The sequence below is a fragment of the Salmo trutta genome, chromosome 12 (assembly GCF_901001165.1).
Source record: "Salmo trutta chromosome 12, fSalTru1.1, whole genome shotgun sequence".
NCBI lineage: Eukaryota > Metazoa > Chordata > Actinopteri > Salmoniformes > Salmonidae > Salmo > Salmo trutta.
Genome location: NC_042968.1, coordinates 82,632,945 through 82,648,760, shown reverse-complemented (window position 1 = coordinate 82,648,760; position 15,816 = coordinate 82,632,945). Strand labels below are relative to the sequence as shown.

General features: G+C 41.1%; 2 protein-coding genes across 2 annotated transcripts; one reads left to right on the top strand and one right to left on the bottom strand.

The window, feature by feature from the left end:
- Window positions 1-1,675, top strand: cox8a (cytochrome c oxidase subunit 8A). Its single transcript, XM_029770016.1, has 2 exons — window positions 1-209; window positions 1,297-1,675. Exons 1-2 carry the CDS (start codon window positions 150-152, stop codon window positions 1,390-1,392), a joined length of 156 nt encoding a protein of 51 aa, XP_029625876.1. The 5' UTR covers window positions 1-149; the 3' UTR covers window positions 1,393-1,675.
- A 960-nt stretch (window positions 1,676-2,635) lies between these two features.
- epdl2 (ependymin-like 2) lies at window positions 2,636-4,610 on the bottom strand. Its single transcript, XM_029770015.1, has 6 exons — window positions 4,386-4,610; window positions 4,135-4,169; window positions 3,672-3,806; window positions 3,344-3,530; window positions 3,056-3,140; window positions 2,636-2,864 (listed from the first exon to the last, which is right to left on the bottom strand). The coding sequence occupies exons 1-6, from the start codon at window positions 4,459-4,461 to the stop codon at window positions 2,738-2,740; spliced, it is 645 nt and encodes a 214-aa protein (XP_029625875.1). The 5' UTR covers window positions 4,462-4,610; the 3' UTR covers window positions 2,636-2,737.
- Window positions 4,611-15,816: the final 11,206 nt, after the last annotated feature.

Below are 15,816 nucleotides of genomic sequence, written 5' to 3'. Positions count from 1 at the left end.
TTAAGAAGGTAAATTGTAGAAATAGGTAGGGTTTAGTCATAATTATGACTTTGCCGCTCTGGTAACTAGTAACAACCGATCACCACCGCAACCCACTTCCCGACGTTGCTCTACTCAGCAGTTATGGCTGGGCTCCTCAGAACGGACCCATGATCACCCAGAGGGCCAGTGTCTTCACCAGGCCGGCTAAACACCCTCTCGGCCCTGCCGTAAGTAGCTAACTTTACCTGTGTTCGTGAAACAGGCAAGAAGCTCGTATTAGCCGTTGAGGCATAAGCAATGTTGGGCCTGCTAGTTAATGTTAGCTAGCTAACTGATAGCTGAAGGTGTTTAGCTACGACTTTGGTTAGTGCCATAACTAGCCAGCTAATTCCGCTGTGGTGGGTAACATTGCGATGACACGAGTATTGCATAGATTTGTTTTATTTTAGCTAAACATCAATTGAACATTTTAGAGTTGAGCTGGAAGGTTTCATTAGACAGTTAACGTCAGCTAACTGTAGGTCAGTTCATGACAGGCTGGGCAGGGATGCATAGCTACTATGGCAAACTAACGTTAGCTAGCTGACACTGACCGGTTTTTTATTTAACCTTTATTTAACTAGGCAAGTCAGTTAATAACACATTCTTATTTACAATGACGGCCTACACCGGCCTAACCCGGAGGACACTGGGCCAATTGTGCGCCGTCCTATGGGACTCCCAATCACGGCCGGTTGTGATACAGCATGGAATCGAACCAGGGTCTATAGTGACTCATCTAGCACTGAAATGCAGTGCCTTAGACAGCTGCGCCACTCGGGGGCCCAGATCGCGGGATGTTGGATCTGTTCCTGTTTTGTTTATTCCTTTTAAAAATACATCTAATTTAGCAACTTTCCTATCAATGTTGGTGTGATAATCTGCAAAGTCGTGTTAGCTATGTAGCTAGCTAACATGGCTAACCACTGATTCATCAGCAACACAACAGGGCAGTGATCAGGAGAATATCCATGATGGGGGCATTGTAGTTATGCCCCAAAATACATGTGTTAGGGGTCTATCAAGTGAACTTACATTCTCAGAACAGAGATAGAAATGTAGCTAAATAGCTGCACTTAAATATTGTTTTGCAGGCCAGAAGTGTCCATATAGTATTTTCCATCTGACATGATTCCTTGTACCACATGACATTGAGAAGTAATCATCTGTTCCACATGTTTGAACATTCTCATTCTGTAACATTACACAACACCCTCAACATGGCACCATGCAATGAATAACCTAGTCCTGTTTACTCTGCCATTCTTTCTGTAGGAGACCATCATCGGACTGGGACTGTTCGCACTGGCTATCCTGGGACCTTCCAGTTGGATTCTCGCAAACATTGAGGACTACAAGAAGAAAGATTAACTTAACATGAACTCATGTTAATGGATGTTCCGTACATTCTCTACTCATTCAAGACTCTCCTGGGACCATCATTACTTCAAGAACTCTGTGGAACAAATCCCCAACCTCCATGAACTACCTCTCCATCTCCACTGTACTCTCCTCACTCCTAGTTTACTCTTCAGCCCTTTGGAGAACTGTCTGCAAATAGAATGGCTGTACAACATCTCAAGATTTGTGAATTTCATTTGAACAAGGAGTATGTTACAATAATTAAACTTGAAATATTCTAGTCTCAAATGTGCCTGTTTGTCAAGTGCCTCTCAATGATGCCAACACCACTCACTAAATCGCCTGGAGAAAAATAAGCTATCAGAGATGTCTATTTGATATACTAAGCGTACTTTTGAAGTTACTATAAATCATTTCACATTCCTGTAAAGAATGTTATTTTTGGGTTACTTTATGTGGTAAGAAAGTAGTACTGGGTACTGGTCTTTTTAGCTAACATTCCACCCTTTGCTTCTCCTGCAAATGACCTAGTGGAATGTTAGCTATAGAGAGCGGTACCCAGACTAGTAAGAATACTTTACCACTGATCTTCAAATGGGTGTATTTCATTATAGTTTCCACTTTTTTTTCTTTCTATGGGGTTCAAATTTATTGATGCCACTTGCATCCAAAGTGTGTCTAATGGTAATGTAAATTATGATTTCATTATAAAATGATCAATAGCACCATCTGTTGGCCAATAGCTGCTATTAGAAATTAACACTATTTTACCTTTATTTAACTAGGCAAGTCAGTTAAGAACAAATTCTTATTTTCAATGACGGCCTAGAAACAGTGGGTTTACTGCCTTGTTCAGGGGCAGAACAACAGATTTTTACCTTGTCAGCTCAGGGACTCAATCTTGCAACGTTTCGGTTTCTAGTCCAATGCTCTAACCACTAGGCTACCTGTCACTACAGCACATAACTTTCTTTTACACCTTTATGGCTCTACACAAGTAGCGCAATTCTGATATTTTGCCCAATTATTGAGCCTATGTGCTAAGTCCCTTATGGAGTTTTGGAGTTTTAATTTGGCTCCATTTCTTTTGTTAGTGTACCTTTTTAAAGAAATCTTGAGTCTGCATTTGAAAGTTTGAGTGTCTACAGACACTTCTGTTACCCCTAAAAAAGCAATTTATTTATTGAATATGTCCATCTTGTATTTTTTTTATCGCCAATGCCATCAGGTTAAAACAGACAGGACTCCAATGTTTATTGTGTTAACAATAGTTTAATATAGTTTATGAAGTAATTCCTTTAAATGATCATAGTGGAGTAGGAAGTGGAAAATGCTTTGATGCGTTACTATTAACTCAAATCAGGGCATCAAAGAAACTTGTCAGTGCTGCATCATTGCCCGGCTCTGCTTTGTCACAGAAAGAAGGAGGGTTGAAAACTTCAGGGTCCTCAACTCCGAGCACCATGTCGAAGAAACTCAAACTGGAGATGAAACAGACAGTAACATAAAAGCCCCCGTCAGGCTAAAAGCATTCAGATATGGGCTCTTTCTCAATGCAGTGTTTCTCAAACAAAACCATAGTCCCTTCATCAGATACTGTATATGACAACTGTTTCATGATTTACAACTGCAATAACTAAACTGCCTAAAATTGGGATTGTGTACCACTTACCTCATAAGGGTTTGATGCTCAATGTTGTACCACCAGGCATGAACGGGCAGGCAACCAAACTCAGTGAAAGTGAGGAGGTAATCATCTGTAAGGAGTGTGCATGGACATTATAATAAAATGTGCAGAGATGATACAAACCACTAGCTATGTGAACAGCATACTGATAGATTTATGGCAAGGTTTTGATTATATTTCTTAAGTCACTCATGCTAAGGGAATTTAGCAGTGAATGTAAATAATAGTCAGTAGTTAGTCGGAGGTTTTCTAGAGTATTTGTCATTCACTCACCGTGAGGCTCTGCTATTGTTCCTGACCAGTTGTTGACCAGCAGCCCTTCTGCAGGAGCGGAAAGGCTCCCAATGATCACCTGTGATTGGAATTTGGCATCCCTGGGGATCTCCATTGGCTTCCAGGGATCCTTAAAGTGGACCTTCTCACAGGTTTGGTTGTGACGGAAGATTTGGTAAGCTATACCCTGAGAAGATGAATAATAGACACAACGTCAGAATGGTTTTTATTTCTGGATGGAAATGGCCTTCACACTGTATATCATCATCCAGTACAACCCCCTGAATAACAATGATAACGTATAGAATATGTGTCTGTAAGATCAAACCTCTTTATAAAGAAGAAGGGTGTCTCTGTAGGTGGTGTGGTTGTCCTGGTCCAGAAGAAGTCGGAGGTGTACCCTCTCTTCAAAAGCATCATAGGAGAATTTCTCAACACCAAAAGTTTTCTCCTTGATGATCGTCTGTTTGAATGTGTGATAGAAAATACACACATGATACCATTCAGAGATTATTTATAAAGAAAAGCATGCATATTTCATTTGAACATGAAAGCTACAATATCAGGAGATCTTTAGTGCTCATCTCAATTCAATTAAATCATACTGCAGTATATACACAGTAGCTCTTATTTATACAGCCAAATAAAATCACAGAATGGTTTTGGGTGCCGTAAAAACCTAATACAACTATGAGGAAGAATCTTTCACAGATATCAAAGGTAGTGGTTAGTAAAAAAAGACAACGTGTAAAGATTTCTCTGGTGAGGTTGATATTGTTTTTAAGACTTACCAGTGCCATACTGCCCTCGACCAAAGGTGGTGATTCTTTAATGTGAAAGACATACATTTGTCATATTACAGTAATACAAACAGGTAGAAAATGATTTCCCAAATAGAGATCCAATCTGGCATTCCTCATGCTATTTGCTTGTCTAGGCTATAGACAATATGTTTAGTGTTATTTGATTAACATCGTGGCGGTGCATTTAGTTGGTTATTCTAAAAGTGTCTCAATAAGGAATTTAAGTTTTTCTCACTTACTGCATGGATGAGGTCGTTCTGCCAAGCTCCCAACAGCCAGATACAGGCTGATGGAAAACAGAAGGTAGGCTTGCATCGTGTGGTTCTAACGTTGGTCTAACGTGTGCAGTTGTAACGGCAGCAGCTTGCCCTCCTTCAGCAGTCCTCTCTGACTCTCCCTCGTATTCAAGGGGTTCTTATACACACCTCTTTTAATCGAACTCCACCTCCATGTTTTGTCTCTCACTGAGATAGTGGTACAAGGCCAAGCAGAAGGTCATGTGCGAGTCATGAAACATCCATAAAATACGTAGACCGTGTGTGTGTGTGCGTGCGTGCGTGCGTGCGTGTGTGTGTGTGTGTTTTGTTTGACGGAACATAAAACCATTTGGGACTTACACATACAGGAGTCCCATGGGCTAACAAAGTTAATTACCTTATCTAACCTAGGTACCATGACTGTGGCCCATCTCCTGTACACATTAACACAAATAGACCCTAAAAGCAGCAAACAAGCATTTTTAGCAGTAATACTGTGCAATAGTGCACACAGGCATTTGGTGTCAAACTTCTTCAGTTTGTGTGTATGTTAAATACATTTTTATTAAAGTTGCCAAATAATACAAAACAATAAAATGTACATGTACAAATAAAATGTAAAACTTTATCAAGCACAGTTTTTTTTATTGGTTTCAATTCTCACGAACACAATGCAACATTGTTGGAGAAAAAAAGTCAGTTTGAGAGTGCAAAACACAATGTCTTCCATTATGTTCTTGAGAATTGAAACTAATACAATACAATACAATATACACAAACACAGAAAGTGCAATATCATGTCATCCTAGGGGCAATGAACTTTACAATTATAGCTGCCTGTGATAAACCAATAATGAATAAAGTCATACATAGTCGTATAACATTTATTTTTTAACGAGATGTGAATATAAAACGTCATGTGGGCTTGATAAAGTCATTATGGCTTCACTATAAGACACTATTCTGTACAGTATGTCTATCTAGACAATGCATTGGAGCTACTCTCATTTCAGATCCGTTCATCTATCTTCTTTATTGAAAGGTTTACCTTTAGGCAATACATTTATGTGATTAGTGGAATGTGTACACTGAGTATACAAAACATTAAGAACATCTGCACTTTCCATGACATAGACTGACCAGGTGAACGCTATTATCCCTTATTGATGTCGGGGGGGGCTTAACTTGGTTCATCGCGCTCTAGTGAATCCTTGTGGCTGGCCAGGCACCTGTAGGCTGACTTCAGTCGTCAGTTGAATGGTGTTTCCTCCAACACATTGGTGCAGCTGGTTTCCGGGTTAAGCGGGCGGGTGTAAGGAGCGGAGTTGCATGAGAATGATTGAAAAAAAAATTATTACGATTTTTAAGCCTTGAGACAATTGAGACATGGATTGTGTATGTGTGCCATTTAGAGGGTGAATGGGCAAGACAAAAGATTTAAGTACCTTTGAACGGGGTATGGTAGTAGGTGCTAGGCGCACTGGTTTGTGTCAAAAACTGCAACGCTCAATATTTTCCTGTATGTCCACCACCCAAAGGACATCCAGCCAACTTGACACAACTGTGGGAAGCATTGGAGTCAACATGGGTCAACGCTTCCGACACCTTGTAGAACCCATACCCCGAAGAATTGAGGCTGTTATGAAGGTGTTCCTAATATTTGGTATACTCAGTGTATGTTGGAGTTTGGGCTCTATGGTTACTGTAAATGACAATATGCTCATTCTTGGGAAAAATACTAAGTGGAAAGGCATGCACTATTGCATAGTATTACTGCTAAAAAATGCTTGATTGCTGCCCTTAGGGTCTATTTGTGTTGTCGTGTCTTTGGGCACCATTTAACTGAAGACAAATTTATCAAATAACTCCCTGTAATTATTATTACGCGATTAAACAGATTAATCGTTTAACTGTAATTAACTAGGAGATCGGGGCACCAAGGAAAATATTCAAATTACAAAGTTATAATTTTCCTAATACAACTTTCCTATATTATAACATTATATATTATATTATAGTATCTGACCGATTATCTTCTGGTTTAAATTATGTATTTTACCTCGTCCAGTCTAATTCCAAACGTCGTAAATTGTTGTATCTGCACGAACCCAGTCTTCACTAAGTCATCCATACATCAACTGTCTTAAAATCATTTATTTACTAAACAAAGTAATTCACAGAAAGCATACAAACAGTAGTTATCGTTACAAAGAATTGGTAGAGTAATGTACCCTGGTGGGCTAAACCGGCATGGTGGCTTGTTAAACAAAGGGTGATACAGGGCAGCTCAGAAGGCACAACAAAGTTGATAAATATTAACAATTGATATGCTAATCCTTTGCACATGAACGCTCACTCATTCGAGAACAATTGCAATCAATATATATTTACGTTCAGTGTGTCGTCGGGATCCTTGTTGGAGAGTTTTTGTCCTGTTGGAGAGTTGTTGTCCTAGTTCTCTCTCTCTCTCGGTTAGAATGGATCTTTCGAAGCGACATTCGTTCATGTCGTTATAGAATGGATGTTTCGTCGGTCTTCGCGTTCAATGATATCGACTTTCTAGCTGCAGACTATTAATTAATATCAAAGACTTGTTATTATTCTGTTGGTATCGATAGTCTAAAAGTTTAACCATGTGGTATGGTTAAACTTCAGTAGACGGATGCATGGTCAAACCTATTGGCCAACTCGTAATGGAGTGGAGGCCTGGTCTCAAGAAAGAAATTCTGGGTGTGGGTTTTATACTGAACATAGAAAAGCTTGTCACATGACGTCTTGTCCTGTCTGTGTCCCTGGGGGCGTGCCGATGACTTAGTTCAGCTTTTGAACAGAAATACAATTCTCTCACATTAACATCAGTACATAGCATCTCAAAATATTCCAAATAGCTTTAATCTTATTAAATCATTTTATACAACCATTGGATGTAAGTCTCATCGCTGAGGCTAGTATATAAACCTTAGTATGGTAATATGGCCATATTGTCTCTAATGAGCCTCACAAAATTGTACCAAGTGGACCAGTTCATAGCTGGATTCTTCACCTGATCTTTTAGACCTTATCCAGAACATAAATGTCGTTCGGTTCTCCAATTCTGTGAGGTGGAAGAATCCTTTGTTCTCTCCATGAAAACACTCTGTCTCTTTACTGTGGCCTGTTAGGCAGGACATTCCCTTTGGAATTTACACAGCATTGTGTCAGATGTATAGAGGTCGGGGGATGGTGCATAGAAAACCCAGAGGGCAACGTCATGACAGTGTTAATGTGTACAGGAGATGGGCCACAGTCATGATACCTAGTGTATGTTTCCGCATTCTCCAAAAATGCTAGCCAGAGAATTTGAGTTATTCTCTGATCCATGGCTTGTACTGATACTATGGTTTATTAATGGAGAAGATGAAGGTTTCTTTCTAAATTGAGACATACACAATGCACAACTGAAATTGATTGGAGGTTATGGAGCAGGGAGGTTGTTAGGAATGTCTCCATGCCTTTGAACAACCTTTATATTGTCTAGGGATTGTTTGAGTAGTTTATCATGATATATTGGATGAATCCTTTTCCTGCAGTCGAATGACCAGAAGCACCCTCTAGTGGCCCCTTGGGTGCGATTGTATTAATATTTAAAATAATTTCATAATAAACATTATTTAACAGTCAAACAGGCACTCAGCCAGCCAAATCCCAAGTTGAGATCTTTATCAGCCTCTCTCCCCTCCAACACAAGGCCATAAATCACAAAGATCAATATCAAAAGCGCACAAAAACTGAGAACCTCAACTCTGAGGAAAACTGAGAACCTCAAATCGGAGAACTGCTTTTTCCAATACAAACAAAATTACCAACTTTAAAAGTGGATTAAAAAAATACAGATATATTTTCCCTGCTCACATGTCAACCATTGGAAGCCATGCACATCTGGTTTGATCACAATACCTTTTCCAATAAACCACCAATAAGCCATTGGTTAAAAAACAGTTGCTGTTTTGTTGCGCTTTGAGCTACTGGCATTCGGTGCTTTTGTATTGATCTGGTAAACTATTGGATACGTCTTTGTCATTCAACAGCATCATCTTCAGTCTATCCTGATGGTATTTGAGTATTATTTATTTTTTAAAACCTGTTTTTGCTTTGTCTTTATGGGGTATTGTGTGCAGATTGATGACGAACAAATTGTATTTAATCCATTTTAGAATAAGGCTGTAACGTAACACAATGTGGAAAAAGTCAAGGGGTCTGAATACTTTCAGAATGCACTGTATACTGTACATAGCCAGCACTGCCTATCCACCACCGAAATGCTTTGACCCAGATAGTTGCTGTTCAGCGTGTAGTCTTGTTTTGGTGGAAGGCACATTTGAGCAAGCATGGGATGGCCATATTGCCTATAGAGTGGTGAGGAGGAGGAGTCAAACGTGTCCTGAAGCGCTGTGTTGCCAACTTAGCAACTTTGTTGCTATATTTAGCGAGTATTCAGACCCCTCTAGCGACACATTTTCAAAAAAGTGACTAGCGACAAATCTAGCGACTTTTTCTGGTGTTATTGGAGACTTTTGGAGACTGACGTGAAAGCACGTATCGTTCTTACTCTTCTCAACGAGCAGCGGGTGCTGCCGTGGGCCCCACCCCCGTCCCAATGCACTCACAGGCGGCCCAATCCTCGCGCAGCAGTCCCTCCCAGCTGCAGTCAGAGCAGGAGATGTTCACCCCTCCGCGGCCAGACTGCAAATGTATCGCGTATGCGGGAAGCCGCCGCTGGCTGATGGCGGGATGTAAATGTAAAATGTTCTTTGTCTAAAATAAATCACTGCACCAAAATAAATCACTGCATTTGACTCAGTCACTTACTCAGTCACTTACTCACTCAGTCACTTACTCACCTTGTCCACTGTGTGTGTGCCTCTCTGTGACATAAGCTAAACATCTAGCTGGCTAGCTCATCATGTCTCAGTCTAAACCGTACACTCAAAAATACAGAACGGAGTGGGAATCAAACCATGAATTCAAAGGCTGGTTGAAACCATTTATTGGAGATGATACACGGGCATACTGCCTGTATTGTAAGGATGATTTCTAGACCAAACTTAGTGATGTAAAAAAACACATGACAACTCAAAAACATACTCAAAAGGCAAAGCCTTATAACAGTTCCACCCAAAACAAGCTGCCATTTATGGTTAAAACAATTGACTCTGTGGGGATCCCCTGTGGGGATGTTTTTCAGTGGCAGGGACTGGGAGACTAGTCAGGTTCAAGGCAAAGATGAATGGCGCGATTCTTCGTACAGGCACTGGTTAGTCGGGCTGATTGAGGTAGTATGTACATGTAGATATGGTTAAAGTGACTATGCATTATTTATAAACAGAGAGTAGCAGTAGCGTAAAATAGGGGTTGTCGGGTGGTGGGTGGCGGGACACAATGCAGATAGCCCGGTCAGCCAATGTGCGGGGGCACTGGTTGGTTGGGCTAATTGAGGTAGTATGTACATGAATGTATAATTAAAGTGACTCCGGTACCACTTGCCATGCGATAGTAGAGAGAACAGTCTATGACTGGGGTGGTTGGGGTCTTTGACAATTTTTAGGGCCTTCTTCTGACACCGCCTGGTGTAGAGGTCCTGGATGGCAGGCAGCTTAGCCCCAGTGATGTCCTGGGCCGTACGCACGACCCTCTGTAGTGCCCTGCGGTTGGAGGCCGAGCAATTGCTGTACCAGGCAGTGATGCAACCAGTCAGGATGCTCTCGATGTTGCAGCTGTAGAACCTTTTGAAGATCTCAGGACCCATGCCAAATCATTTTAGTTTCCTGAGGGGGAATAGGCTTTGTCGTTCCCTCTTCACGACTGTCTTGGTGTGTTTGGACCATTCTAGTTTGTTAGTGATGTGTCACCAAGGAACTTGAAGCTCTCAACCTGCTCCACTACAGCCCGGTCGATGAGAATGGGGGCGTGCTCGGTCCTCCTTTTCCTGTAGTCCACAATCATCTCCTTATTCTTGGTTACGTTGAGGGATAGGTTGTTATTCTGGTTGTTATTATAGGTTGTTATTCTGACACCACCCGGCCAGGTCTCTGACCTCCTCCCTGTAGGGGAGAGGAGGGGGGATGAATGAGCCACTTGGAAGCTGGGGATGATTAGGTGGCCATGATGGTATGAGGGCCAGATTGGGAATTTAGCCAGGACCCCGAGGTTAACACCCCTACTTTTACAATAAGTGCCATTGGATCTTTAGTGATAACAGAGAGTCAGGACACCCATTAACCCATTTAAGGTATGACTCCAAACACCCAGAAAAGGCTACTCCTCATTATCCTCACAAATAATCCTGATAGGTATCAATCTGGTGTTTTCTGTAATGACCTTAGTGATCACTGTTTTAACCTGTCAAGGTATAGGGGCAGTATTTTCGATTTCGGAGGATAAGCATGCCCAGAGTAAACGGCCTAATACTCGGGCCCAGAGTCAAATATTTGCAAATTATTATTAGAGTTGGATAGAAAACACTCTAAAGTTTCCAAAACTGTTTGAATGATGTGTGTGCGTATAACAGAATTCATATGGCAGGCAAAAACCTGAGAAAAATACAAGCAGGAAATGAAAATCTGGTTCCTGTAGTTCTTTCAAGTCCCTGCCTATCGAACACACAGTGAGTTAGGGTTCATTTTGCACTTCCTAAGGCTTCCACTAGATGTCAACAGTCTTTAGAAAGTTGTTTGAGGCTTCTATGGTGAACAGAGAGCCAACAAAGGAAGTTGGAAGTTGGTGACCCAGGGAAGGGCATCAGTTCATTTGCGCGCATTCACGCGAGAGTTAGCTGTGTTCCAAAATGTTTTTCAAGACACTGGAATTGTGCGGTTGGAATATTACTGAAGTTCTGATTGAAAAAGGCCCTAAAGATTGATGCTATACAACGTTTGACATGTTTGAACGAACGTAAATATAACTTTTTTTTACTTTTCGTCGTCACATTTTCCTCGCGCGTCCTACATTTTGAGTAGCTTACTGAATGCGCAAACAACATGGAGTTATTTGGACATATATTATGAACTTTATCGAACAAAACAACATTTATTGTGGACCTGGGATTCCTGGAAGTGCCTTCTGATGAAGATTATCAAAGGTAAGTGAATATTTATAATGCTATTTATGCATTTAGATGACTCCAAAATGGCGGGTATCTGTAATTGCCTGTTGTATTTTTCTGAGCGCACTACTCAGATTATTGCAAAGTGTGCTTTCCCAGTAAAGTTATTTTGAAATCTGTCAATGCGTTTGCATTCTGGAGATGTTAATCTATAATTCTTTGAACAACAGTTTAATATTTTATCAACGTTTATGAGGAGTATTTTTGTAGATTGTTGTGCTGATTCACCGGGAGTTTTGGGGGAAATACATTTTCTGAACGTCACACGCTAATGTAAAATGTTTTTTTTGGATATAAATATGAACTTGATAGAACAAAGAATGCATGTATTATCTAACATAATGTCCTAGGAGTGTCATCTGATGAAGATTGTCAAAGGTTAGTGCATCATTTTAGCTAGTTTTCTGCTTTTGGTGACGCTTGTCCTTGCATTGAAAATGGCTGTGTGTAATGTTTTGTCTATGTACTGTCCTAACATAATCTAACTTTATGCTTTCGCCGTAAAGCCTTTTTGAAATCAGACAACGTGGTTGGATTAAGGAGATGTTTATCTATAAAATGGTGTAAAATAGTTGTATGTTTGAGAAATTTGAATTATGACATTTTGTTGTTTTCGAATTTGGCGCTCGGATTTTTCACTGGCTGCACGGTGCTAGCGTCCCACTGGCCTCAAAAAGTTAAAGCCTGTGCTCGTAATGGCTGCTCAGTGAAACAACCTATCCTGATTTGTCATAGACGCTTGCAAAAAACTTTAATGAGCAAGCCTTCCTTTATGAACTGGCCTCTGTAAAATGGTATAGAATCAGCTTGATCCCCTCTGTCAAAGACGATTGGATATTCTTTTTTGATATTTTCAATGGTATTGTTAAAAAACAGGTTCAGCCCCTGGTTTGACCGTGATCTTGCAGAGGTACTCCACCTCAAGAATTGCATTTGGTGAAAGGCTTGGCACACGCATTCTCAGGCTGACTGACTCTCGTTCAGGCAAATGAGAAAAAAGTGCACTCCGACTATCCGGAAGGCCAAAGTTAGTTACTTTAATGGGCGGTTCTCTCTCTGTGGGTCTAACCCCAAGAAGTTATGGAAAATGGTTAAAGACCTGGAGAATAAACCGTCCTCCTCACAGCTGCCCATGTCCCTTAGAGGAATTCATGGCAGAGGTGAGAAGTTCTTGAGTCTCCGGTATCCGGTATCCGGGAAAAAGGCGGCCAGCTAACTGCTTGACTTACGTCAAAACTCCCGTAGTGTGGCAGACTATGCTGTGGACTGTCGGATGTTGGCCTCGGAGAATGCCTGGAATCCGGAGTCTCTTTTCGATACTTTTCTGCACGGGTTATCTGAAGAGGTAACGGATGAGCTAGCTGCTCAGGAACTGCCGGTGGACAGACAGATTATTTCACTTATAACTCACTGTATCATAATTCCAGTGGGTCAGAAGTTTACATACACTAAGTTGACTGTACCTTTAAACAGCTTGGAAAATTCCAGAAAATGATGTCATGGCTTTAGAAGCTTCTGATAGGCTAATTGACATTGACATCATTTGAGTCAATTGGAGATGTACCTGTGGATGTATTTCAAGGCCTACCTTCAAAGTCAGTGCCTCTTTGCATGACATCACAAGGAAAACAAAAGAAATCAGCCAAGACCTCAGAAAAGAAATTTGCAGACCTCCACAAGTCTGGTTCATCCTTTCCAAATGCCTGAAGGTACCACGTTCATCTATTCAAACAATAGTATGCACGTATAAACACCATGGGACCACGCAGCCGTCATACCGCTCAGGAAGAAGACGCGTTCTGTCTTCTAGAGATGAACGTACTTCGATGCGAAAAGTGCAAATCAATCCCAGAACAACAGCAAAGGACCTTGTGAAGATGCTGGAGGAAACAGGTACAAAAGTATCTATATCCACAGTAAAACGAGTCCTATATCGACATAACCTGAAAGGCCTCTCAGCAAGGAAGAAGCCAGTGCTCCAAAACCGCCATAAAAAAACAGACTACGGTTTGCAACTGGACATGGGGACAAAGATCATACTTTTTGGAGAAATATCCTCTGGTCTGATGAAACAAAAATAGAACTGTTTGGCCATAATGACCATCATTATGTTTAGAGGACAAAGGGGGAAGCTTGCAAGCGAAAGATCACCATCCCAACTGTGAAGCACGGGGGTGGCAGCATCATGTTGTGGGGGTGCTATGCTGCAGGAAGGACTGGTGCACTTCACAACATAGATGGCATCATGAGAAAGGACAATTATGTGGATATATTGAAGCAACATCTCAAGCCATCAGTCAGGAAGTTAAAGCTTGGTCGCAAATGGGTCTTCCAAATGGACAATGACCCCAAGCATACTTCCAAAGTTGTGGCAAAATGGCTTAAGGACAACAAAGTCAAGGTATTGGAGTGGCCATCACAAAGTCCTGACCTCAATCCTATAGAAAATTTGTGGGCAGAACTGAAAAAGTGTGTGCGAGCACGGAGGCCTACAAACCTGACTCAGATACACCAGCTCTGTCAGGAGGAATGGGCCAAAATTCACCCAACTTATTGTGTGAAGCTTGTGGAAGGCTACCTGAAACGTTTCACCCAAGTTAGACAATTTAAAGGCAATGCTACCAAATACTAATTGAGTGTATGTAAACTTCTGACCCACTGGGAATGTGATGAAATAAATAACATTTGAAATAAATCATTCTCTCAACTATTATTCTGACATTTCACAACTGACCTAAGACAGGGAATTATTACTAGGATTAAATGTCAGGAATTGTGAAAAACTGAGTTTAAATGTATTTGGCTAAGGTGTATGCAAACTTCCGACTTCAACTGTACTATAGAATGTTGTAGTATACTGAAGAATACTATTGTAAATACTACAGTAAGGTTCACAAACACACTACAGTCCACAAAACACCACAGTCCACAAAACACTACAGTCTGCAAAAACACTGCTTTTTTAACTATAGTAAATAGTACAGTATGCAATTTGCACATACCCTGCCCATTCCCCTCCCCCATATCCCAATTTGTGCCACCTATAGGTGAGAAACCTACATACCAAGTAAAGCCCATATACTAAGTATAGCCCATATACTGTGTTCCCTACAGGTTATACATTCACTTTATTAGGTACACCTCACTCATTCACAAAAATGCATCGCTCCAACAGACATTGAGTCACGTGGCTTGCTATATAAAGCAGACAGACAGGCATCGAGGCATTCAGTTACTGTTCGATTGAATGTTAAAATGAGCAAAATGAGTGTGATCGTCGGTGCCTGATACGCCGGATCCAGTATCTCAGAAATGGCCACCCTCCTGGGCTTTTCACGCACGACAGTGTCTATGGTTTCCTCGAGATTGGTGCGACAAACAAAAAACATCCAGTCAGTGGCAGTCCTGTGGGCAAAAACAGTTTGTTGATGAGAGGTCAAAGGAGAATGGTAAGAATCATGCAAGCTATCATTTGGGCCACAAACAGACAAATAGCAGTGCAGTACAACAGTGGTGTGCAGAACGGCATCTCAGAACACACAACTAGTCGACCCTTGTCACGGATGGGCTATTTCAGCAGATGACCACACCGGGTTCCACTCCAATCAGCTAAAAATAAGAAGAAGCGGCTCCAGTGGGCACGCAATCACCAACACTGGACAATTGAGTTGGTCAAGGTATAATTGAGACAACTGAATCCCGGTTCCTGTTGCGTCATGCTGATGGTCGTGTCAGGATTTGGTGTAAACAGCATGAGTCCACGGACCCATCCTGCCTGTTGTCAACAGTACAGGCTGGTGGAGGTGGTGTACCGCCGTCCAATCTGCAGCAACTGTGTGATGCCATCATGTCATTATGGATCAACAACCCCGTGGAACATTATCAACTTGTAGAATTCATGCCCTGTTCTGGAGGCAAAGGGGGTTCCGACCCGGTACTAGTTGAGTATACCTAATAAACTGGCCGGTGAAAAGAGAAGCTCTGAACTATCCGTTCAGACCTCAGTCCTACCTACCTACGGGTTATAGAATATTCGCTTTTTTAGTATTTCTCCAGTATGTTTCCTCAAGGAGAAAGCCTCCACTTCTATGTCAATGGTAATAAAACAAAAACAGTACAGTAAATACTGCACTATACTACAATCTGCAAAAACACTACTTGAATTATTGTAGTATATACCACAGTTTTATTTTATTCAGTATTTATACTATAGTTAACTGTAAATACTACAGTAAATACAGTATTAAAAAATTCTACAGTGTAAACTAAAGT

What these genes read in the sequence shown, in the direction of transcription:
- cox8a (XM_029770016.1), top strand. Translation starts at nt 150, where the DNA reads ATGATCACCCAGAGGGCCAGTGTCTTCACCAGGCCGGCTAAACACCCT. An exon ending in AACACCCTCTCGGCCCTGCC is followed by an intron (nt 210 to 1,296) that starts GTAAGTAGCTAA and finishes TTCTTTCTGTAG; the next exon opens with GAGACCATCATCGGACTGGG.
- epdl2 (XM_029770015.1), bottom strand. Translation starts at nt 4,461, where the DNA reads ATGCAAGCCTACCTTCTGTTTTCCATCAGCCTGTATCTGGCTGTTGGG. An exon ending in AGAACGACCTCATCCATGCA is followed by an intron (nt 4,170 to 4,385) that starts GTAAGTGAGAAA and finishes TTCACATTAAAG; the next exon opens with AATCACCACCTTTGGTCGAG. An exon ending in AACAATAGCAGAGCCTCACG is followed by an intron (nt 3,141 to 3,343) that starts GTGAGTGAATGA and finishes CACTCCTTACAG; the next exon opens with ATGATTACCTCCTCACTTTC.